Source organism: Marasmius oreades, chromosome 4, assembly GCF_018924745.1.
Source record: "Marasmius oreades isolate 03SP1 chromosome 4, whole genome shotgun sequence".
NCBI classification, from domain to species: domain Eukaryota; kingdom Fungi; phylum Basidiomycota; class Agaricomycetes; order Agaricales; family Marasmiaceae; genus Marasmius; species Marasmius oreades.
The window spans coordinates 3590290-3614595 of NC_057326.1; the positions used below are offsets into that span (position 1 = coordinate 3590290).

The 24306-nt window shown below is 47.8% G+C and overlaps 10 protein-coding genes across 10 annotated transcripts; 6 read left to right on the forward strand and 4 right to left on the reverse strand.

Moving 5' to 3' along the window:
- Positions 1–914: 914 nt before the first annotated feature.
- Positions 915–1381, forward strand: E1B28_007963 (uncharacterized protein; the record flags this gene model as incomplete). Its single annotated transcript, XM_043152746.1, has 3 exons — positions 915–1168; positions 1233–1276; positions 1341–1381. The coding sequence occupies 3 exons, from the start codon at positions 915–917 to the stop codon at positions 1379–1381; spliced, it is 339 nt and encodes a 112-aa protein (XP_043010832.1).
- A 900-nt stretch (positions 1382–2281) lies between these two features.
- On the reverse strand, positions 2282–2584 carry E1B28_007964 (uncharacterized protein; the record flags this gene model as incomplete). Its single annotated transcript, XM_043152747.1, has 1 exon — positions 2282–2584. The coding sequence occupies one exon, from the start codon at positions 2582–2584 to the stop codon at positions 2282–2284; it is 303 nt and encodes a 100-aa protein (XP_043010833.1).
- A 1018-nt stretch (positions 2585–3602) lies between these two features.
- Positions 3603–6100, forward strand: E1B28_007965 (uncharacterized protein; the record flags this gene model as incomplete). Its single annotated transcript, XM_043152748.1, has 8 exons — positions 3603–4145; positions 4200–4289; positions 4339–4858; positions 4916–5136; positions 5196–5427; positions 5479–5887; positions 5952–5995; positions 6060–6100. Exons 6-8 carry the CDS (start codon positions 5634–5636, stop codon positions 6098–6100), a joined length of 339 nt encoding a protein of 112 aa, XP_043010834.1. The 5' UTR covers positions 3603–4145; positions 4200–4289; positions 4339–4858; positions 4916–5136; positions 5196–5427; positions 5479–5633.
- A 1780-nt stretch (positions 6101–7880) lies between these two features.
- On the forward strand, positions 7881–8275 carry E1B28_007966 (uncharacterized protein; the record flags this gene model as incomplete). The annotated part of the gene is made up of 1 exon (XM_043152749.1): positions 7881–8275. The coding sequence occupies one exon, from the start codon at positions 7881–7883 to the stop codon at positions 8175–8177; it is 297 nt and encodes a 98-aa protein (XP_043010835.1). The 3' UTR covers positions 8178–8275.
- Positions 8276–9025: 750 nt separating this feature from the next.
- E1B28_007967 (uncharacterized protein) lies at positions 9026–9513 on the forward strand (the record flags this gene model as incomplete). Its single annotated transcript, XM_043152750.1, has 2 exons — positions 9026–9325; positions 9382–9513. The coding sequence occupies 2 exons, from the start codon at positions 9026–9028 to the stop codon at positions 9511–9513; spliced, it is 432 nt and encodes a 143-aa protein (XP_043010836.1).
- A 2310-nt stretch (positions 9514–11823) lies between these two features.
- On the forward strand, positions 11824–12952 carry E1B28_007968 (uncharacterized protein; the record flags this gene model as incomplete). Its single annotated transcript, XM_043152751.1, has 3 exons — positions 11824–12112; positions 12172–12460; positions 12523–12952. The coding sequence occupies 3 exons, from the start codon at positions 11824–11826 to the stop codon at positions 12950–12952; spliced, it is 1008 nt and encodes a 335-aa protein (XP_043010837.1).
- A 1421-nt stretch (positions 12953–14373) lies between these two features.
- Positions 14374–15383, reverse strand: E1B28_007969 (uncharacterized protein). Its single transcript, XM_043160756.1, has 2 exons — positions 15230–15383; positions 14374–15159 (listed from the first exon to the last, which is right to left on the reverse strand). Exons 1-2 carry the CDS (start codon positions 15230–15232, stop codon positions 14725–14727), a joined length of 438 nt encoding a protein of 145 aa, XP_043010838.1. The 5' UTR covers positions 15233–15383; the 3' UTR covers positions 14374–14724.
- Positions 15384–16481: 1098 nt separating this feature from the next.
- On the forward strand, positions 16482–17794 carry E1B28_007970 (uncharacterized protein). The gene is made up of 3 exons (XM_043152752.1): positions 16482–16817; positions 16884–17184; positions 17256–17794. Exons 1-3 carry the CDS (start codon positions 16532–16534, stop codon positions 17701–17703), a joined length of 1035 nt encoding a protein of 344 aa, XP_043010839.1. The 5' UTR covers positions 16482–16531; the 3' UTR covers positions 17704–17794.
- Positions 17795–19958: 2164 nt separating this feature from the next.
- E1B28_007971 (uncharacterized protein) lies at positions 19959–20480 on the reverse strand (the record flags this gene model as incomplete). The annotated part of the gene is made up of 3 exons (XM_043152753.1): positions 19959–19999; positions 20062–20105; positions 20170–20480. The coding sequence occupies 3 exons, from the start codon at positions 20478–20480 to the stop codon at positions 19959–19961; spliced, it is 396 nt and encodes a 131-aa protein (XP_043010840.1).
- Positions 20481–21837: 1357 nt separating this feature from the next.
- Positions 21838–22290, reverse strand: E1B28_007972 (uncharacterized protein; the record flags this gene model as incomplete). Its single annotated transcript, XM_043152754.1, has 3 exons — positions 21838–21878; positions 21943–21986; positions 22046–22290. The coding sequence occupies 3 exons, from the start codon at positions 22288–22290 to the stop codon at positions 21838–21840; spliced, it is 330 nt and encodes a 109-aa protein (XP_043010841.1).
- Positions 22291–24306: the final 2016 nt, after the last annotated feature.

Here is a 24306-nt window from a genome sequence, read left to right on the forward strand (position 1 = left end):
CACCCGGAAGGGCTCAACTCCAAACATCGCCCGTAGATGTTTTCTCCTAAAATCACTCAGACCAAACTCGGATGCTCAAAGTGTCGATGATAAACTTCATGTCAGGTACGCGGATCGAATTCAGTATCGTTGTTGCTTCTCATGACATCCGTCCGACAGCTGGTGTCATGAAGCTACCTATCAGCCACCAAACATCACATGAATTAAAACTGTACCAAAATCATCATTGGGGTTGTTGAATGGAACTGCGGAAAGGAAGGGGAAAGAAAAGACAGAAGTTGTGGGGCACTACACACTGAATGGCAGGAAATCCACCCCAAAGGCCGTATGGCCGCGAAACTTCCGTCCTGTCTTGCTAAAGCTGTGCGGTCCCGTCATTGTCCCGTCAAAGTCTTTCTGAGGTTTAGAGAACGAGGACGGCCCGATGTCTGTTTGTTACCTTGTATGTCTTCAGTTCAGTTCACTTCTGAGTCTTCAAAAGCTTACCCAAGTTTTTTAGCCAGGATTGTAGAGCCTTGCGGCGTCCGGATTTGGCTTGCGTCCCTTACGGAACTTGAAGGTAAATGGTGTTCCGGCAAACGCGAGTGTTTTCAATTCAAAATGAAACTGAGACTGGACATACCTGTCTCCGAGGCCCTGTTCAGCCACCTGCGTCACGGCCCACGTACTGGTCCACAGTCTCAATGACACCGTGCACTGAGGGACTCTGCGGCGTACGGTCCTTCCAAAGGACTCCACTTCGACATCAGATCAATACATTTCGTTGTTCGACACTGGTCCTGAATTTGAAGAACAACCACAACTGGGGTCAGAAATCAAAGCCAGAAAACGTATAAAAGCCACCGTTAAACGATATTCTATTTCTCACTCGAACACTCTAAATCGTCTGTTCAAGTACTACACCTCTCATCATCATGTTATTCAACAAAGTCATCACACTCTCTGCCCTCACTACCCTTGCTGCCGCCACAGCCATCCGGCGCACCGACGGTGGTGGAGGTAATAGTGGTACCGTTTGTTGCCAACAAGTCCAACAGGCATCGACCGTCCAAGCAGGTCCTTTAGGACCGATATTGGCCTTGCTCGGGATCGTCCTCGGCCCCCTCGACGCCCTCGTCGGTCTCAACTGCAGTCCTATCACCGTCATTGGCGGCCAAAACGGTGCATGGTTAGTTCACCCGCCAACTCTCCACTTGACGACACCATTTACTGACAATAACCTCTTCCTTTAGCTCTACTGGAACTACTGCAGTGAATTGCACTGACAACAGCCATGGTAAACACAGTTGTTATCAGTTGGCACCTACTTGACTGCTTACTGATTTATGTTCTGTCTTTAGGAACTCTCATTAGCATCGGATGTGTTCCCGTCATCGTCTAAATGTCGGCTGGTTGAAGGAAGGCGGGGTTATGTTTATGTCTGGAAATTTGTAGTTTATATTCACGAAAGTTTAATCGATGAATTTGCTTATGCTTGCCGTTAACACATACATACCAAGAGGACAGCCGTGAAGGCCCTCTACATAACCGCGGTCTGACTTTTCCAAATGCGCCCTTGACTGCCTTTTGCTATAAGCATGCCATCGGACAGGGCCCGATTCAATGTGCAGAGTTCGGTCTCAAGATTTGTATGAAAAAAAAGTCTCAAGAATCAATTGTCGCTGCTGACACGATCTTACCGCGACGCGAGGTGTCATAACACCGTGGCCATAACAAAAAGTGCTTTGGGGTCTTGACAGGCCATAACAAATTGTCATGATTCAGATTTTTGTGCCCTTGAGTCGGTCGTTGAGAGGGTACCTTGCCCTAGCAATCAAACCTTGGTCTCGTCGCACTAAACCGAAGCATAAACAGTTGATTTGTTCACTGGTATCTCGATGGTTTTGCGATGGCAAAATGGAGAAATCGTCCCTTTTGGATCGCTTGCATGGCATATTTTCATTGATGTTGGTCAAGAAACATAATACAAAGCGATATCCTCGTTACACAGTGTACCATCTCTGTCTACGGGTCGGTTGTAGACCCCCAGCCCCTTCCCTTCAGGATGTCGTTATTTCGCGTCTCGTCATGGAAGGGGATGAGGAAATAGAGGTTCTACGGTATTGAAGCCTATTGAACCAAAGTATCCCACAGCTCGAGATTTCTTCCGACTCGGAATTGGACCATGCGGCGATGGTTCTGGCGGCCGGTGGTGTTTATTTTTCGTTCGGGACGGCGGAGGGCAGGCGGAAGGAGTATTGAAAGGTATTCATGGTCCCTGGAGAGGAATTTGGGGTAGCAATTATCCGAGGTTGCTATGGATTAAGGAGTCGGACTGGAGACCTGTAGAAGGAAGGATAGAACGTGGTTTGAATGGGAAACGGGGAAAATGGAAGGTATATGTTGGTGAGGGTGGCGGAGGATCTTTTGAAGGAAGGTCAAAAAGCGATGTGAGTCCTGTGGATGTGGGCACCCGCTTCCGAGTCGTTTGACGATTTTCTGGGCCGAGGAACGAAGGGAGGAGAATTGCACAAAAGTCGATGGATGATCCCTGGTCAATGAGATTGTTCGTATCTTCTTGCGTCCAAAGCCAATGACATTTCATGCATTCACAGTTCCCTGGTACGCGCCCTACATGACCTACAGGATGCTCAGCCAACAATCCTTCGTGGAAACACAAGTAGAGCTCACCTCTGAGAACCTGCGCCTAAACAAACTATTCTCTGGCTCGAATCCAACCACTTCCAACGAGGTGGTGTCGAAAGGCGTAAATGGATTAAACTCGGTTGACGAAAATACACCGAAAAACACCTTCGGCACCGACGCTCAGGTAAAGAGACATGTATCGTCCATCATGGCACCTGGCATAAAGTTCGGTATCGTAACACATTGGCGTAATAAAAGGGAATACGCACCATTTTAGCAGGTCCTTCTGATGAAAAGACACGACTCTCGTGCCGCCTCCGTGTTGTCTTTTGACAATCCCCTGGCCACAGAGAGTAGAACAGAGTCACACTAACGTCGATGAGCGAATCCTCGTCAACAGAAAATTGTTCGCGTGTTTGATAAGCCTTGCAAAATCTTCGGTGACTCTCTAGCATCCTTGAAGTTGCCAGAGCGTTGCTTCCGAGTCCAGAATGATGGTTGTCGAGCCCATGTACGACCTTTAAGGAATTCAGCTAACGACCCATCGTAACAGACGAACATAGCTTACCTCTGAGAACCTGGCATCTGAACGAGCTCTTTCCTTTATTCGAATCCGCCGTCTCCAACAAGACAAAAAAACCAAACGGAACAACTGGATGATGGCACTCAGAATTCGCCTTCAACCACAAGTTGCAAAGCTTGTTCAGAGAAGTAAGGTCATATCAAGTGCGTCAGGTAGGGTGAAAAGAGGGTCGCTATCAACAAGAGGCCGATCCGGGTGGTGTAACTTGAGCATCAAGCGCGTCATTGGAAGAAACGGGAATACGCGCATAGATATTGTTATATCATTGCGTTGATGATGATGAGATAAAGGGATGAAGGAAAGTCCAGAGCGTAGATGATGGTGGTCAAAAAGCAACCTCGCGCGAGAGTTGACAATGACACATGCGTTGAGCTCGACGCAGGATCATTTTCTCAAGCACGTCTCAATCTCTCATCATGACCCAAACACCACCTTCACGTACCTCCCCTCATTCAACAATTTTACAATACACGTAACCACGAGAACTGTAAGCTCGCCTTCCGAAGCCGATAATCCTTGAAAGCATATCCTCGTCGTCTTGCAATCAGAACATCGCCGAAATTGAATTCTCCAGTTTGGGCCGGAAAAAGACCGAGGATAGCTGAGATGAAGATGAACACCGTTTAGGATCAAGGATATTCTTCCCATCAACGAAAACCGAAATGGCATGTTTCGAAGGGCTGAGGACGCCGAATAACGTCGTTGAACCGCCTTTGGCACGAAACTCAGGCATACCGGGAGCCCTGTCCTCACTTCTGACCATCGGACTCTCCCAACTGGCGTAGCTCGAAACCCCTCGTCAAGTTCCCGCCGTATCAAAACTAGCTTCTGTATCAAACGGTTTCATTGAGCAGATTGTAGTGGAAGCCTTTCGAACAGTTTTGAGAATCCAAATCTCATCCTCTATTACCCGTACACAACTATCAGGGATTTTGAGGTGTGTCATCGTCTCTCACCTTTCGACATCGTTAGAATATATTGGGCTTACAAGCGGTCCTTTCGGTCCTTTCCCTGCCGATTGTGCACTAGTCGTTATTGTGAATTGAGGTTGTCGACTTGGTACCCAAGGGCCAACTCCGTAGTAAGCACTTACCCTTAACATGCTCTTCTCCCAAATGACCATCATTTAGGACTACGTTCATGTTAAGGGCGGGGTACTAAGTCCGCGCTGATTTCATTTCCCATACATTCCTTTTCGAAAATATCGATTGGATCAACACCACTCAACCCGTTCCGGAAACCTAAAGCTCATCTAATGAGTCACTCATTTGCATGGGGGTTCTTGGGTCGGGTTTCGCCGAGACGGCGACCCCTCAAAATTGGACCTTGCTCGTCGGACAGTCGCGTGTGACGCGCATCGCGAGATGACTGCACGGTTGATCTCTAGCCACTGCAGTCCTTGCCTTCAAGGATGCCTTTCCTCTCTCGCTCATTTGGTCATTTGGCCAATCACAAAGTCAAACGGTTCATTCGGGTGTAGCTACAAAAGCTTTTCAATTTTCAATTCACCCGGAACTCAACTCCAAACTTGGTTCGCTAGCATATCCATTATCCATCATCGCCCTGTAGATGTTGGTTCCTAAAATGACTCAGACGCTCAAAGTGTTGATGATGAAATCCACTACATACCAAAGTTTTCGTTCATGTCAGGTGTGCAGATTGAATTCAGTATCGCTGTGCTTCTCATAACTTCCGTCTGTCCGACAGCTGGAACCATGAAGCTATCCATCGAGGCACCCAACAAAGATCAGACGAATTAGAACGGTACCGAACTCGTCATTGGGGTTATTGAATGGAACTTCGAAAAGGAATGGTGGGGCACTGCACACCGACTCAAAGGCCGTGTGGCAGCGAAACTTCCGTCCTGCCTTCAAAAATCTTTTCTGAGGCTTAGAAAACGAGGACGGCCCGATGTCTGTTGTTACCTGGTGCGTCTTCAGTTCACTTGTTTTGAGTCTTCAAAACCTTACTCATGTTTTTTGGCCAGGATTGTAGAGTCTTGCAGCGTCCGGATTTGACTTACGTTCCTTACGGAACGTGAAGATTCCATTCAGATCTTGGATGTAAATGGTGTTCCGGCAAACGTCAGTGTTTTCGACAAATCAAAAATAGACTGGACTGGACGTACCTGTCTCCGAGGCCCTGTCCAGCCACCTGCGTCATGGCCCACGTACTGGTCCATGACACCGTGCACCGAAGGACTCAGCAATAGTTTCTAGGTACGCTCCCGAAGGACTCCACTCAACTCCACTTCGACATCAGATCAATAGATTCGCTGTTCGACATTGGTCCTGAATTTGAAGAACAATCCCAACTGGGGTCAAACATCAGAGCCAGAAAACGTATAAAAGCCACCGTTAATCAATATTCTATTTCTCACTCGAACACTCTAAATTGTCTGTTCAAGTACTACACCTCTCTCACCATGTTATTCAACAAAGTCATTACTCTCTCTGCCCTCACTACCCTTGCTGCCGCCACAGCCATCCCACGCACCGACGGTGGTGGAGGTAATAGCGGTACCGTTTGTTGCGAGCAGGTCCAATCGGCATCGACCGTCGAATCGGGTCCTTTGGGACCGCTTTTGGCCCTGCTCGGGATCGTCCTCGGCCCTCTCGACGCCCTCGTCGGCCTCAACTGCAGTCCTATCACTGTCATTGGCGGCCAAAACGGTGCATGGTTAGTTCACTCGCCAGCTCTCCACTTGACGACACCATTTGCTGACGATAACCTCTTTCCTTAGCTCTACTGGAACTACTGCAGTCAATTGCCAAGACAACAGCCATGGTAAACACAATTGTTCTCAGTTGGCACCCGCTTGACTGCTCACTGATTTATGTTCTGTCTTTAGATACTCTCATTAGCCTCGGATGTCTTCCCGTCATCCTCTAAACGACAGCTGGTTAGGTTTATGAGGCTTGTGTCTGGAAATATGTAGTTTATATTCACGAAGGTTTAATCGATGAATTTGTTTATGCTCGCCGTTAACATATACACACCATTGAGAGGGCAGCCCCGAAGGCTCTCCACATAACCGCGGTCCGGCTTTTCCAAACTCGAGTGTCATCTTATAGGTATGCCATCGGTTAGGACCCGATTCAATCTGCAGAGTTCGGTCTCAAGATTTGTGTGAAAAACCTCTCCAATTGTCGCTGCTTGGTCATTACAAAAAGTGCTTCTGCCAAAACGAATTGTCATATGATTCAGATTCTTGTGCCCTTTCGGTTACCAAGAGGGTACCTACCCTCGTAATCAAACGTTAATCTCGTTGTACTAAACCGAAGCATAAGCAGTTGATTTGTTCACTGCGGTATTCTGGGGTATCTCGAATTTTGCGATGTCAAGGTGGAGAAATCGTCCCTTTTGAATCGCTTGATGGCATATTTCCATTGATGTTGGTCAAGAAACAAATGTTCCTCCGAGCTTTCGATTTATTCAAACTAAAAATGTTCAATGTCTTATCGCCTATCGAAACCATAACAAGCTTTGACCACTCCAGAAGCGCACAATCTCCGGTCATTCAGCCCGGAAAGTAATATCCTCGTTCCACAGTGTACCATCTCTCTCTTTAGGTCGGTCGTTTCAGGATGTCGTTATTTTGCGTCTCGTCCTGGAATAAGAAGCAGAGACCGAGGTCCTACGACCTTTATTGAAGCCTAAGCGTATCGAGCTAAAGTATCCCACTACTCGAGATTTCTTTCGAGTGATTGGACCATGAGGCGATGATACCCTAACGTTGGCATTCGTCGAGCCCTAACGGCGGGTGGTGTTTATTTTTCGTTCGGGACGGAGGGCAGGCGGAAGGAGTATTGAAAGTTATTCATCGTCTCTAGAGAGAGGGGTTTGGGGTAGCAAGTATCCGAGGTTGCTGTAGATTAAGGAGCAGGGCTGGAGATCTGGGGAGGGAAGGATTGAACGTGATTTTCTGAGAGGTTGAACCAGACCCGCGGATTTACATCTTGGGAATACTTGCAATTCCAACCAAGACGTAGGATGTGAGGATGTAGACCCTCGATCCTCACGATGACGTCCCCTCATACCAGCAATTTCCGTACTCCAATTCTTATTTCGATTGTTGCTAACGTGATTGTTGAGTTCCTTGCGAGGCGCAACCCGTTATTTGATCTTTATGGGATCCCGTGAAGATGCGTTGACGTCGCAGATGCGCGAATATTCAGATGTAAAAAGAAATGCGGTCGAACGCGCGTACTGGAACGTCCATCAACTTCCGAGTGGCAGAATTATCGCTTGCGTCATGGAAGATATTATCATTTTTCCGTATATCGTTTTATCAGTTTCAAACAGAGACAAGTCTGGCGTAAGGGGCCTCTTCTGGTTGAACGCAGTCCTTGTTATCCTCAGGTGAACCGAATTATAAAACTCGGGGGTGACTCACCAATGCGAATCCGTCTGTTCTTCAACAACTCCTCAAGCTTTTTTGTAAAATTGTCTGCTTTGAATCTTTGGAATCGGTAGGGGGGAAGAAAACACAGAACCACCTTGATAATGGTGGCAAGAGCTTGGGCTCAAGTTCAAGCGGCGATTCAAAATCGAAACCGTAATGTGACGGCGTGTGATGCGCATATGAAACGCGTGTGCCTCACAAATCTGTCGACCGAACGAACCAAGTTCTCAGTACCACCATCATCCCCGGCGACAGCGTCGAGTTCCGATGAGCTCGAACAAGAGGAATGGTTCTCCAGAACCATACCAGCAAGAATTTCAACCGAACCACTATTGCTTACGCAAAACCTTGGCCGGCGCAGTCAATATCGAGGTCGTTCGAATTCGTGAAGGAAAATCGCAAGATTTGCGCTCCGTTGAAGCTTGGTTTGGGGCTGACGCAAAGCTAGACCAACTCCAGGAGACTCTCGGTCCTGATGAATCTCCTCTCAGACTGCAACACGTCAACTTAGACTCAGCGCACCAAGGTCTGTTTGCAGCCCAACCTTGGATTCCTACAATCTAGATAGCGTTCGGAGCGCCAACCAGCCCAACTCATGATAAGATTTCGGCAACACGGTGCGAAGGGCTTCCAGGCAATACGTCCTAATCAAGATTCACCGGTTTATGCGTTTTATTGGGCTAAAGATATGTAGATCGCTTCATAAGACCTATCAGTCCGGGTCCTCTTTCAACCTCCCAATAATCTAATTTTGTTGAAGACGTGCACCAAGGTCGTCTTGGAAACAAGGTACGCTCCGAACGCTAAAATCCAGGTGAATACCGAGTGGGGGGCTCTTATTGTGCCTTTCCATTTGTCGAAACCCAAAAGCCAACATCCCTCCCCCAGGCATTCGGAGAGTCGGAAGGGGCACAGAATAAGAGTCACCTCTGCTTTGGGCATACATCATCAATCTCGTTGACACCTCAGAGACTGTTGATGCCGGTCGAGCATACGACAACCTACCGAATTGATCGATGGCCCAAAATACCTTACACTTGCCGAAGGATTGAAACGAAACGATTCAACTGCCAACAGATTTCCAATCGAGTCGGAGCATTCACGGAGACGGTAACCAACGCTTATTAGGCATTTCAAGTGTCGGGCCTCGCAACCAAAACAAGGGTAATTCATTGTCATTCTATAGAGTCTATCGGTTCGACTAACTTAATTTCCTTTTCACTCCGAAAAATTTAATGCGTCAAGTCCGACCTTGCAATAATTGTTTGACTCCGCGACGGTTCATCGAACTCCTGGGACCGAATACGGCGTGAGCCAGGATATCGATGAGACCGCGTTTCGATTTCTTTTTGTAGCTCCAGAACCCACGTAATTCCCCCCCACCCCCCCAAAGATCTAACTGGCAGATTTTAATGCTTGCATATGGCGCAGCTCCTGAACCAAAAGGAATCTACATGGTCGTAAAGACCTTGAATCAAACGGGGTTACGGGCAAAAAGCGCTCAAACCAAACCTCTCAGACACGACTTGGATATCCACTTCAACACCGAGGAACGTGAAACAAGCAGGGCAGCGACCCCTCTCCAATTATCGGATCCTTTTCTTCCCGTCATTCCCTCGTTGACAACCAGCAACGTGGGGATGAAACACCGTGTACCATTACAATCGTGCCAAGCTGAGGCTCCATCTCAATTTCTCAGTTTCGATAATTCAGTGAGCCTTAGTTCGTTGATCCATGTTGGACGGACAGTGGATTAACACCACGCCAGGCGCAGGTGGCATATTATTCGTTACGAAGGTCACCTTCGGGACGGCGGCCACCGTTCCGACCAGATGCAAGTTCTAAATATCAGGACCCTAGATCTTTCGCCGACAAGAGTCTTGGTGTTGGCAGCTCATAGAGAACGCTTATGGTCTGGATCCTTGGTTCGGCCAAAAATAACCTTGTTTATCATGGTTATGGAATATAATGGAGGTGACGCGAACAAATGGACCACTTCAGGAGAGCTTTCAACCTATCGGCTTAATCTTCTCTCAGATTGGAACAACGGTGGAGACGAAGCACCAAGAGCCTGCTAGCAAACACGGACTTGACTCGACAATACAGACATACCTGTTAGCTGGCGTCCCGAGCCCGACCACCTGAGAATCAAAGATATCTTTTACGGCGTGTCCAACGTTCGATCGTTTTTTACGCTCCAAGGCTAACGAAAGTTGTAGTCACGGATCCCGTCTTACTTTTTTTTGGCGATAGCACGGGGCTGATAAGCCGTCAGTGCCCGTCTGGTAACCGAGTTTCCTTCGCCGCGGGGGAGGTGCGTTAGCGAAGCCTAGCATCTCTGGAAATACCCTCGCCGACGCAAGGCTATTACACGGGCTCTCGGCCGTAGTGTGAGCGCTGAGTCTTCTCCAGCCATTGGTGATCTAGATACTCTAGAGCTTAATCACGACCCATAGATGTCAATGCACGCAAGGAAGCACTCATGAACTCCGTTCCGAGTGACTGAAGACGCGCCTGTGGGATGATTCGTACTAATGCGTTATCATAATACCGTGTTGTAAAGCCTATAAACACTATCCCACCTTTGCGGGCGTTGGTGCCTCCATGCCATTCGTTGGGAATCGGCAAGCTTGTCCGACTGTTGCTCGGTTTTTCCCCCATCAAAAGTATGCAAAGGCGGGAAAGCCGCCAAGTCGGTACGGACCTGGGCGACGAAAGTACTTGCAAATCGCAAAATCGTACCATATCGGCCAACTTTCCGTTCTTCCCTCTCGAATTTGTGGTGAACGTATCGCATTAGCACAGATACATAACTTGTATTGTAAAACATAGAAGGACCCAAGAAAGTAAAGGTGAATAACCCATAGTAGGGGGTGTGCAGGGCAAGTCGGCGGAGACCGAAGTGACGACTTTTCGGCTTTTCCCTGCCTGCCGAAAATTCTTATGTCATTTGCCGATCGCCTGATGCTTCTGCCATCATCAGTTTCATGCTATCGACCTGTATCAACGAAAATACAAGGAACTGAAGTATATAACTACCAAGAGCCGCGTTCCACGGGAGGACAATCAGAGGTTTAGATTGTGCTGGGCCCACAAGTCAGTATACAGCTTGAACGTTTGGTCTGAAGTATGATAGCTTCTTTCAAACTAGTTCTAGCTCCAGATCCGGAATATGTAGTAAATCGATTGTTAGGGATATATGAAAGACTGACTCTTAGATCTCGAATCTAAAGAGAATATATAACCGTACGTGTGCGGACATTTATCCGACGCGAACTGCAAAACCCGTAGCTCCAGCTCCCACAACGATTCCAGCCTTTGCACCGGTGGTAAACTAGTTTTCCTTACCGTTTTAGCTGGAATCAAACGGGTGAGCCCCTCGTGAGATTCCACCCAACACCGCGAAATGTGTGGTGAGTTATCCTTCCCGACCCTGCCCAGCACTCTCCTTTGTCGACGGAGAAACCGACTTGTGAAGGCCACGGAGTGCAGTTCTCTCACCTCTATTATTGGAATAACAAATACAATGGAAATTACATATCAATTTCATTCATCATCCGGCCCATACGGTTGGATGCTAAATAAGCGTGTTGGAGAACTCATTCTGACAGCGATTCAATCTGAGTTCTTCAAAGAGTATCGCCTTTAGTAAATACCTCGATCGGGCAATTACGCTTGCAGTATCACCCCGTTGAATGAGATTGCCCTTGTTCAAATCCGGGGCCAAGTCACTCTTTCGGCAATTTTGTTGGTTCGTTCTTACCGTTAGTCCTTCTGTTGCGGGTCTGCAAACCGATTTCTAGTACTTCAACTCGGTTCAACAAAGATTTGCTGTTAGCCTTGACTCACTACGAACAGGGAGAACGCACTCCGTTAATGGTACGCAAGTTAACGGATTCCGAATGGCTGTGATGCCGGCAATCAGCGATTGCCCCTATTCCGGTTCCCACGGCGAGTCCGCCTTATGTGGATAGATAGATAGTCCGAATTACATCTCCTTCGGATCCAGGACCTAATGTACACATACGAAGTGCTGCGTAGAGTACATCGGCGCATGGTACTTACAATGTCGCCTTTCAAACTCCTGAGGTCCAGCGCTTTTCTTGAGGTAAAGTTTATGTATAAAAGAGGTCCCTTCATCCTCAGCCTTGTTCCTCAACCAACATCGGTTAATTACGAAGACCTCTCACTCTTCAAACGATAAAACATAATGACCCTCAGAGCTACTTCTCCGAAACTCGTCGTCACTAGTCAGTTCGCGCCGTTCTTCAGCTCCCTCAGTGTCAAAGATTGCTGGGACGCTATGGGCCCAGTCGTAACTGCGAACCTTCACACAACTATCGAACAATGTACCAAACCGGGCACTCGCGAGCATCGCAAGGCTCTGTACAGGCACGACAACCCGCACGGAAATCTTTTCACGCTCTCTTTTGGACTTTCTGAAGCCGAGAGATTCCCCTACGTCGTCCGACTGATCGAGTTTTTGTGTATCATCGACGGTAAGGAACATCGGATATTTGATTCCGAACAAACCCACTTATTCTTTGAACGACGACAGATGTCCTAGAAGACCTCCCGCACGGAGAAGCCTTGGTAGAACACGACATCCTCTGCAACGCCCTTCGCAATGAAGCAGTCCCCACTACAAAATTTACAGCGAACACCCGCCCGGAGTGGATCAAATTCCTCCGGGACATCAAGGTCGAGATGCTAGCCGTAGATCCTATCCGAAGTCCATGTCTGCTCTTGGCGCTCGAAGAGACTCTTCGTACTCGTGAGAGCAGTGATGTCGAATTCGATACTATCGAGCAGTATCTGCCTTACCGTCTCATTAACTTCGACTATGAGTGAGTGTTTGGTCCCCCCCCCGCTCCCATTCCCCAGCTCCTTATTGACTTTATTTCCGCAGGTTCGTAGCTCAACTCATCCTATGGGCTATGGACATCGACCTCTCACCCGAAGAAGCCGATTCGACCCTCCTCAGAAAGTTCAAATACTCAATCGGAGTTATCGCAGGACTCGCCAACGATTACTTCTCCTGGGAAAGAGAAAAACGTCAACTAACGGACTCGGCCACAGACCGAATCAGAAACGGTGTAGCCGTCCTCATGAAAGAGCACAACCACCTTTCAGATCAAGACGCGAAGGCGGCTGTTAAGGATTTAATTGTCCGGGAAGAGGAGAAGATACGTGCGGTGTTGGATGGAAACTCGAGCTCTCAGGTGGCGTTGTCGTATCCGATGAGTAGGTACCTTGAGGGGTTGGAGATGTTTGCTGGGGGGTATAGTTTTTGGTGTGCGACGTGTCCGAGGTACCACAAGCCCCAGGGTGACGAGTGAAGTAAGGCGGGGGAAAAGTAATCGACGGGCACATTCAAGTTTGTTTTTTTCTAAATTTTCGTCACGATTGTTTAGCCTCCTTTTAAATGACCGTTACTTTACAATTTTCTTAGTAGTATAGTCATAAAACCCTGATTTTCCATCGAAAAGAATTATATGAACTCCTTCAAAACTACTTCCGAGACCGGTGTTGAATATTTGAATAGCCGGTCACCGAGACCTTTCACTAGTTCTCTCTCTTTCATTAAAAATATGAACGCTGCATGGTAAGCTCTATGTAAAGGCAGATTTGAGAACCAGTAAGAGGCGTACTAGCTATTCCAAAACATCTATTTCAAACGTAGATCTGCCAGGCCACGGACTGCAACAGCCGCGAGCAATTACTGAATCATACCCGGTTGTCCGATGCCCAGGGGCTGCATGCCAACTTCGAGAACAGTGATACGCCACCGTGCAGTGCTCTCCGACGTCAAGTTCCCGGTGAGTAAAGTGTCTAGCCCACGTTTCATTAAAAAGCCGTTTTCAACCGCTTAAACCCATCGGCGTGAAGGTTGAAGCGTACAGCTTTTTATGATACTTTTCGTCTCTTGTTCATTTTTAGTTCGTCTTGTTTGCAGTATTTGCTCAGCCTATGCTTTGAAGGTCCGTCACATTTCCTAGTATGTATACTACTAATACTGGACAGGTCATCAGCAATTGCCGGCTTTCCGGCCCCTGCGAAAAGGTGCATCTGTTCAACATCTGTCTACACTGTGGATAAGCGGGGCCCACAAGTCGTGTCGTTCATTTTCGACCCTTTTTCCAAAATACAGTCGAACCTGCCAACCTATTACTAAGAAAGTCCTTAGTCGACCAAGCGTATGCCTACTTGGCAACTTTTCACGATCCCGCGACGCACTGGTTAGGTCACTTGCAGTTAGGTTGATCGGCCGCAAGCGATCCTTTCTAGAATTGCGAAACTACATAATACACCACGCAGCTCTTCTCAGGGCCATAATGAGTAAAGATTTCTACCAGCCTTTGACCAGTCCCAAAGCTGCCCCATGGCCATTTTTGAGGGCAGGGTCGGAACGCTCGGCGTATGTAAATCCGCTGATACTACGGTGCAATATAGACTTAATTTTGGTGGCGCAAAGTGTACTGGTTCGCATCCTCAAATACACTGTACTTAGTCTCCTACTACCAATGTGAATACACTGTCACTTTTCCTACTCGTTCGTTCCCAGCTCGGGCTTAGCGGGGCATCCGTCCTCATGTTGGTATTTGTATCAACATGAGGCTCGCCTACAGCTCGCCTGAGTACTACGTGCTCTAGCCTTATTAGTAGTAGTAAGTTGACTTTCTATCGAAGAAGCCCACTACTTATTCCTTCTGGGCTACCATTAATATTTTTTTTTTTTTTTTTTTTTTATCATTTTATTGTGCGGGGGGCCGTGGAGCCCAAGATGCACATAGGCTACTGAGGAGTGTTTTGACTACCTAGCTACGTGTTCAGTTACCTCACCGAAAGCCCCAGCGACGGAAAGAGATCCCCCGCTGGTCCGTGGCTTCCAAACCACGTTTTTGACGGCTGTTGGCATCTGAGCAGACAATGTAAGTGGTCGGATGGTATAATACTTATGCTTACATCCGCCTGTCGATGCAGGCGCTCGTCAGGTATGACGAGTAGGGGAGGGAGGGGTTGATTCCAGGGAGCGTCAGTGCTGGCATTTACTTGTGATGTCGTTGGTCGAGATTGGGATGCTGATAATGGCGCAGTTATCATATGTTCGTTAATCTAGGCAGAACTCACCGAATGTCGCCTTGAGACGTCCCGTACGGCCAGTGAACTTGATCAGTTCCCGCAGGGTGTCTTTCTTTCCCAGTAAGAGATGGGCTAGAGAGTCGGCTCCTCGCCCCAACTTTTGTTTCATTAGATGTCGTTCCTTGCGGTAGGTGGGGCATTCAAAGAGGAAGTGATTGACTGTCTCTGGTTTTGAGTTGCCTGTGGCGGTACAGCTGTCGCAGTTTGGGGTTGGGGACCGTTGAATCCGGTGTAGGTGGGCATTCAGCCCGATGTGGCCGGATTGTAGCTGAACGATCAGGCTGCACCACTGGCGTGGCAAGCCGATAAGTGTTGCATTTACATGGCTGATTCGGGGGGGTGAACGTGGGGGGAACATTCTGAGATAGCGGGGTGAAGTCCGGAATCGGGCTTCCCATTTGTCCTTGATCTTTTGATTGAATGTGCGTCGTGACATGGATAAGCTGCATGGCAGCTGGGTTCGGAGAGCTTACCATTAATATTAGATCCTCGCCAGTACGTCACTCCGCCCTGATGTACGCTCCGATCCGACGTTTTCCCGGTAAGTGAAGCCTATGCTACGTGCTGCCCGCTCTCAGCTGTCTCGAGAAGCCATCGCAGTGACTTGATGAAATTGCAGTCTTCCTGGTTGCTTTATTTTATCATTGAAAAAGCTGCATACTCAGGTTTATGATTATCATAGATAGATTAGATAGATAGATTTACATCCCCTTCGGATCCAGTGGATGCCAGGAACCTGATGTACACTAACGACGTGCCTACTCCGAGTACACCAGTGCGTGATAACTATATATGAACCGAGTCCTTCTGGGACGCACTGGTGGGCCTCTCTAGACTCACTGTGAGTCTACTAGAGAGTCACTCACTCTTCCGAAACTCCAACTGGTACGCCACGCAGTGCTGATTCCGGCGAGTAAGGATTAGGCTAGCTGTCTCATTATCGATGGGTCATGGAGGTGAAAAAAAGCCGTAGGCTAAACCACATGGACGTGAGTTGGAGAACCTGGACCAACACACATTTAATATAACCGTGACAGGTGGATTTTTAATTTTCTTCCGTTTTAACCTTGACAGATAGAACGTAAACGTCCCTGTGTGGTCGGATTCTGTTCAGATAATTATGGTCATTGAAGGGTCTACCGAGGTAACCGATTGTCGCATTCGGTCATTGGCCTTGAATAGTACTAGCAAGAAGTAACCTCGAGGCCGAGGCAATCTTGGAATTTATTAAGATCATATGGTTCATAAAAAAGCGTGTTCGCTTCCGATGTACAGCTTACGGCAATTCTTTTTCACCGGCAGTACATAGGTAGCGTCGAACTCCCGGTCAATTCCCGGTTCTTCCGGTTTTTTTTTACACTGCATGTTCGGTTTTGTGGATGCTTTGGTTTGAGTGTGCTAACCACAGCCGCATATCCAGGAGATTGAATAATAAATCTTCGTTACCAGTTTTTAATTTAGTATTTCATGATATCTCCGGGAAAAAACCAATATTTATTTTCTCGGCGGCTGGATCAGGAAGTGTTGGCATGATTAAGTTTGATATTTGAGTTGGAGTACGCTATGATAGATGCGGCGGAAGGCACACTCGGATCTGGAAACAAGCCGGAGATGACATACCCCAGGAGTACCCACAGCGTACATATTATTAGGAATTAAACAAATTAAATCATATACATACCCGGCAAGTATAAAGCCTCGAGGCCCAAAAGTCACTCAAGAGCAAAGGGCCTCTGTAACCCGCTTCAAAGCTCCCATCTCATACTAAAGCAACCATGACTAACATCCCTTCCTCAAAACCCATCCACACCTCTCGCCATTCTGCATTCTTCAGCTCGTTCCAAGTCAAAGACTGCTGGGACGAAATGGGTTCCGCCATCCAACGAGGTCTTCAAAATACGATCATGAAATGCACTCGTTCCGGGACAAGAGAGCGCAAGAGAGCCTATTACAGGCACAGCAATCCCGCTGGGAATTTGTTCTCTCTTTGCCTCGGAGGATGCGAAGTCGGAAGACTTGTGTTCGTCGTCCAGTTGGTTGAGTTTTTGTGTATTATTGACGGTATGTCCTTCCCTACGCTTTCCTGAGCGACTCTGGATTCCAATTGCTAATCTTGCGTCCAATTAGATGTACTCGAGGACCTACCACACGGCGAAGCCTTGGTCGAACACGACATCCTCTGCGAAGCCGTTCATAACCATAACGAGCCGGAGATCTCGATGACGACACCTTTCACCGAAAACACTCGCCCCGAATGGATATCCTTCCTCCGCGAAATCAAACAGGAAATGATGGAACTAGACCCCGTTCGGAGTCCCGCTCTGTTCCTGACTTTTGAGCAGAGCCTCAGGTCGCGTGATAGTAGTGTGGTGGACTTCGACACGCTTGAAGAGTATCTTCCATACCGACTGCTCAACTTTGACTACGAGTATGTTTGTTTTATCTGAACTTTTCCGGACTCGCCCGTGGTTTATTGACACCGTGGTTCTACTTCTTTAGATTCGTATCTCAACTTCTTCTCTGGGCAATGAACATCGATCTCACACCCGAAGAAACCTCGTCTCCCGTTCTGCAGGACTTCAAACATTCCATTGGAATCATCGTCGGCCTCGTCAACGACTATTTCTCGTGGGAGATGGAAAAAGTTCAACTCGAACAGTCGGACCGGGTTCGTAACGCTGTCGCTGTCGTGATGAAGGAGCGTCGTATACCTGAGAGGAAGGCTAAAGCGGAGGTTAAGAAGGTTATTCTTAGAGAGGAAGTGAAGGTGAAACTGACGATGGCCCTGTTGCACGGGACGGGACAACGCTCCTACTCGGAGGCGCTTGGACGGTACCTCGATGAACTTGAAGTCTTCGCCGGCGGGTATAGCTATTGGTGCGCTACGTGTCCGAGGTATAGTAGGCCGCAGAGTGATTCTGACGAGACGTCGGACGATAGTGATTGAGATTCAAATCAAAGGGATCCTTGTCTTGCAAATTGTAATAGTATACTGTACTGTATTGCAGCGATAATTTCGGATCGAGTTTTTACCGAAAACGGCTTCGGCCGCACAACTTTGAGATCTAACTGTCGAAGTTCGAGAAGACAAATGAGTACAGGGTAAAATCTGCCCAACAGTTCGTCGGTGCATCATCTTGTGACCATCTGGATGATGTTAATGAATTCCCCGGAAGTCGGCTAAGCAAGCGCCCTCGGGTAATCAGTTATGTGGCATAATATCAATAATCCATAATAATATACAAACCCGGCATCCACTGCGAAAGGATCTATCTAATTAATCAAACTCCGCTCCGGTCAGAAGTGTATCCGACGAGTAGGCGAGGTTGTAGGTGAGCCTCATGCTGATACATGAGGATTAGGATTGCCCTGGTAGCTAAGCTCGAGCTAAGAACTAACGAGTAGCCTATTGAGAAAAGATACATTCGTGTTGGTAGAAGACTCACATTTCGGAGGATTTGAACTACAGTTTGTGCCACCAAAGTTAAGTTAATTCGCCTGTACAACTCGGACTTATCAGCAGGATTTTAACGCTGCTGAGGGTTGCAATCCTGCCTAACCCCCTAGGAAAAGGTTTCTATTAGTATTAGGAATTTAAGTCCTTCTCTGGACCCGTAGTAGGATGCCGAAGGACCCGACGTACATGTAGAAACGTGCCTACTTTATGTACGCCAGCGCATGTCGAATGTTGCCGTTCCGGAAATCATTAGCGAATGTCTAATGTGTTCACCGCCGTCATCCCCTTTAACACAGTATTTCTAAGTAGAAGGTGTCAAATTTCAATCAAGAGATTAGCCACAAGCGGGCGGGGGCAGACGGGCCATCCTGACGACCGACTGGTGACTTTTGGGCTCGTGCAAGTCGGCAAGTCGCCAGCGGCCAGCCACAGGTTATGTCTGGTTCTATAAGCTTAAATTAGCTCGGGTCCGACCCCAAATTTTCCAGTAAAACGAGCCTTTTCGAGGTAACCTAGGATAACTCCGACTCTTGGGGGTTCTCGGAGAGCAGATATCGTGTTCAAAGAGTTGGGCGAGCTAATATCTAGTTCCTGTTTGATGGACGTAGTTGGGCGGTGCAAATAAGCTGGTGGACTGGTCGAACCAGCCGACTCGAAAAGCCCAGAGAAGCCGAGAAGGTCCACCTAAAGTTTGATCACCAGTAAATTGGGTAAGTCGCGGATGGGCCACCCTAACTTCGAGGCATGTACGTGTACAACGGCCCTGGGCAGTTTCCAATACGTGGGAGGTTTCTTCTCTCGTCACAGATGCTAGATGCAGAGAAGCAGTCTTCGTCGATGGACAGATATAAACGTAAGAAGATACGCACCTGAGATGACTGACTCCAGACCCTCGGAGGTAATTTCCAGTTAAATTCACAAATGATACAGTAGACTGAAGCCTGGCGGCAGCGTTACCCCATCCTTCGTTTTCCTCCCACTAGCCACGACCAACGTAACTCATGCCATATGTACCTTTTGTGGCTCGATGATTGGCTCTCATCTCATCCATCAAATGAAGTTACTAGGGTCATCAGACCATCCGTCTTCTTTGACGAATCCTCGTAGTTTGATCTGGCCTCTGCCGCTGCCAAACCACCTACCCCGCCTCCCAGTTGAAATTGGGTACCGACGCTTGAAACCTGGAGTTTGAATGATCAGGATCGGCCACGCATAAGTATCAATTACTTATGCTTCGATCGTGGTATTAGTATGACGAGACCAGGACTTGGTTTCTGGGGGGACCTTACCCTTGTATTCGGAGATCGGAGGGGTACAAGAGTACTTCAAAGTGATCGTGGTCGCTGCAAAAGAAGTTCACCTGTTATTCGTCATGACGATTCGCAATGGCACGTGTTGTGACCGTTTCGTGATGGCACACGGTCTTGTGAACGCGTCGCGTCGCGGCAGGATCGTGCCACTGTCAGCATTTCCTGATTTGCGGTTGAGTCTAAAACTGAACCCCGCACATTGAACGTTGATCCGTCGGGCCCCGTCTAATGGCATACCTATGGGCTATAGCAATGTCGAAACCGCGGTGCACCGCTGGTCGCATTTGGAGGAGCGGAACCGCAATTTTGTAAAAGGCGCGCACAAAGAGTTTCATCGGATTGAGGGTTATGAATATCAACTACATATTTCCATACAACATTGTCCGAGCCATAAACTGAATCTGCTCGTAGCGCCTGCCTTCAACCAGCCGACGTTTAGACGATGACGGGAACACATCCGATGTCAATGAGACCTCCTAAAGATGGAACATAAATCAGTAACCAATCAAGTGGGTATCAACTGAAAAAATATGTTTACCGTGGCTGTTGTCGGCGCAATTGACTGCGGTAGTTCCAGTAGAGCTAAGGAAAGAGGTTATTGTCAGTAAATGGTGCCGTCAAGTGGAGAGCTGGCGGGTGAACTAACCATGCACCGTTTTGGCCGCCAATGACAGTGATGGGGCTACAGTTGATGCCAACGAGGACGTCGAGGTCGTTCAGGACGATCCCGAGCAGGGCAAGAAGCGCTACCGCACTGGCGGACTGAGCCGATTCGACCTGTTGGCAGCATTGGGTACCGCTATCACCTCCACCTCCACCTCGTGGAATGGCTGTGGCAGCAGCAAGGGTAGTGAGGGCAGAGAGAGCAAAGACTTTGTTGAATAACATGATGAGAGAGGTGTAGTACTTGAACAGACGATGTAGAGTGTTCGAGTGAGGAATAGAATGTCGTTTCATGGTGGCTTTTATACGTTTTCTGGCTCTAATTTCTGACCTCGATGCGTACTGGTCATCCGTTAGGGACAGAAGGTTTGTACAGCGAAATGTATTGATCCCATGTCGAAGTGGAGTCCTTGGGAATATATCATCAAAGCGTACCTAATCTCCTAATTGCTGAGTCCTTCGTTGAACGGCGTTGGTGATAAGATAAAAAAGTGATTGTCTGGTACGTGGGCTGTGACGCAGGCCGTGACGCAGGTGGCTGAACAAAGTTCCTGAAGCAGGTCCCGTCTACTTTCATTCTGAACTCACGTTTGCCGGACCCTATAGATTTGAATATTAGAGGACGTGAACGCGCGAGCTGACATATCCGTACGCTGCATCCCACAGAACGATATCCATCCCGACCAAAGAGCTTGAGTACGGTAGAGACTCAGAATGAGGAAGGGAAGTTAACTGAAGCGGTATGACGCACCGCCAGGTAACACACAGATATCGGGCTTCCTCGTCTTCTTAACCTCAGTAAAAACTTAACTGGGAGATGGAGGAGACGATCGGAGATGTGCCACATCTTCAGCAAGACGTGAAGGAAGTTTCGCGGTCATACGGACTTCGGGAGAGTTTTACTGCGGTTCGGTGTGTAGTGCCCGTTTCTCATTCCTTTCCGATCTTCCATTGCATTGAACAACCCCAATGACGATTTCGGTACAGGTCTCATGTCTGTTCGATACACAGCTTCATGACTCCAGCTGTCGGACAGAAGTTATGAGAAGCACCGTGATATTGAATTCGATCTGCGTACCTAACATCGAACAAAAGAACAAACAACAATATTTTCGCTGTGAAATTCACCAACGCCACTTTATGGAAGCATCTAAGTCACAGGGATTCGGGAAGAAGCATCTACTTACGGATGATGCATATGCCTAGCGAACCAAGTTTGGAGTTGACTTCCGGTGCATTTTGTCATAGCTTTTGTAACACCCTGCCACGAATCGTTTGATTTTTTGATGACAAAAGAAGACGAGAGAATATCTGAAGACAGGGACCAGATGATGGCAGTGGTTCTGGATTAACCCGTTTCAGCGAAAACGCATGTCGTGCACGTGTTGTGACATGTCGCGGCCCGTCGGACCTTGCCGACCTGAGTGAAAATTCAGAGTTCCCTGCAATTGTTGATTCAATCGAGATTTTCGGGAATGCAGGTGAGGAGTAACCAGTACGGACTTGGTGTTTACGTTAAGGGTGGTCCAACAATAATTCAATAATGTATATGAAGTTATGAATGAATATCAACTACAGAACTCCCTATACAAGCATAGTCCGAGCCATGAACCAAATACGGTCCTAGCGCTTTCCTTCAACCAAAAAACATTTAGATGGTGACGGGAACGCATCCGATGCTGATGAGACCGCCTAGAGACAATGCATGAATCAGTAAGCATTCAAGTGGGTGACAACTGAAAACAATCGTCTTTACCGTGGCTGTTGTCGTCACAGTTGACTGTGTTACTTCCATCAGAGCTAAGAAAGAGGTTGTTAGCAATGGTGTCGTTAAGTGAAAAGCTGGTTGGTTAACTAACCATGCACCGTTATTGCTTCCAATGACAGTGATAGGGCTGCAGTTGAGGCCAACGATGACGGTGAGGTCCTGGAGGACGATCCCGAGCAGGCCAAGAATGGCTGCCGCACTCTTGTCCGATGCCGGCACAAGCTGCTTGCAGCATTGGGTATCGCTATCCCCTCCTCCTCCTCCCCCCCGTGGGAGCGCCGTGGCAGCAGCAAGGGTAGTGAGAGCAGAGAGAGCGAAGAATTTGTTGAACAACATGGTGAGCGATGTGAGGTACTAAAACAGGCGACTTCTGGTGTGTTTGAGTGAGGATTAGGATGTCCATTAGAGGAGGCTTTTATATGTTTTCCTGGATCCAATTTCTGGCCCCAGCTCGTGCTTGTTCTTTGGTTTCAGAACCAATGTCATACAGCGAAATCTATTGAACCTATGGAAGTGGAGTTGAGTGGAGACCTTGGGAATACACGAGTCGAAACGTTATGTAGCTGGCAAGGGCGTGCAGTTGGGAGTGTAATGAGAAACTTCCGTCAGATCAAGATGGGTGTGATTGTTCAATTGAAGTCATCTTTAAGTGACGCAGGTGGCTGGAAAGAGTCCGAAAGAATTTGAACGAGTTCTGTCTGATCATAATATCTGATACCGCGTCGAAACAAGAGGTTAGAATCCACTTACCTCTCAAAATAGGCACCTAACGTTTCCTTCCTTCACCAGATGTTTATACAGGACTTCGCATTGACTTCAAGTTCCAATAAGCCTTTACGACGAGATTCGAAGATACTTATCTCCGTGCTCCATCTTAGCGAGTAAACATGAATCTAAATTTATCGCACGTACCTGTCATCAAGAACGGGAAGCTGGTTGGGTCGTCAACCCGAATGTCAATGTCTGATATCTGTATTCAGCTTAGACAACATCCGTCGTCATCAGCCTCCGGTGATAGTGAGCAGGTGGACACATCATGCCGCAATACACTGACATAAATTTCAGATTGAGTTCTTGGGCGGCGTCCCAAGTCAATTCCCGGATCAACAGCTAATTTCTTATATTCCAATATGTGCGATGGTGGTAGGTCAAATCGAGTTAGTATTGCGCCTAAGTAAAACTGTCAGTCCCTTTATAATCCCATGAGAAGACCAGCATTTCCTGTACCTTCACGGTCTACCAAGTTGCGGCCATCGCATGGAAGATTCGATGATGGTGGTACGATTTCAAGGTGTCAACGGTTGACCACGTGCTTACTTGTCTAACGTGGCGCAACGCGTCCGAGACGCGTCCGCCATTGTGACTGTATATAATTAGTTGACAAGCACTCAAAACCCGTTTTTCTTCTACTGACCAACTTCTGACGCCTGAATGTACTTTCTGTGACATAATCGTTTCTTCAGATCCTGCTGATTCCACCAGGTTTCTACCACACAGATGACAATCACCGTCAACACCGAGTCTTCCTTATGTTAAGGAAAAGATAACGCCGCTGGGAGCAAATCGGCCGTTTGGAATCAATAATATATTTTGAAATATACAAGTATTAACAAGCCAAAACCCATGAACCTACCGATATTCAGATGGAGACGGGGACGCAATCTGATGTTACTGAAGCCGTCCAGAAGTATAACAATAATATCAAGCAGTCGGCATGCAAGTAATGTCGTGATTACCGTAGCTGTTACTGGCATGTTTCAGAGCCCGAGGAGGCGTTGTGTTAGCTAGCGGCGTTCGTCAAGAAGAGAGGTGGGGCGAGTCAACCGATTATGGGCCATTGCTACCGCGTTAGAGCTGCAGTCGAGGCCAACAAGAACGGTGATATACTGCAAGGAGGCGATGAACTGCTTAATGACAGCAGCAACGGCAAGATTGCTGGCCTGCATAACTTGTTGGCGGTATTGTTCATCCGACCGTCCGGAACCACCGTTTTGTGGGACGGCTGTGACGCAAGTATGGGTGGTAAGAGCGGAGTACGGGTTTCGTACATGTTCTGGTTCGATTTTCCAATTTCTGACCCCATATATCGAAGTGGAGCTTGATTAGAATTCCTGGGAATCATCAAGAGCTGAAACGTTGTAAACTGTGCCTAGAACTTCAATCATGGGTGAGTAAGAGGGGGAAGCTTTCGTAAATCTGTCATTGCGCAATCAGAGTGGCCTCTGGATGACACAGATGGCTTAAAATAAGCCCGAGACGGGTTCTCTGCAGCTCCTTGAACACCGCGGAAAGAGAGGATTCTACCTCTCATGGTAATGACCACTCTTTTCCTTGTAGTTCGACATGTTTTTG

Coding starts and splice junctions, on each gene's coding strand:
- E1B28_007970 (XM_043152752.1), top strand. CDS start 16,532: ATGACTAACATCCCTTCCTCAAAACCCATCCACACCTCTCGCCATTCT. Junction 16,818..16,883: donor GTTTTTGTGTATTATTGACG/GTATGTCCTTCC, acceptor GCGTCCAATTAG/ATGTACTCGAGGACCTACCA. Junction 17,185..17,255: donor CTGCTCAACTTTGACTACGA/GTATGTTTGTTT, acceptor CTACTTCTTTAG/ATTCGTATCTCAACTTCTTC.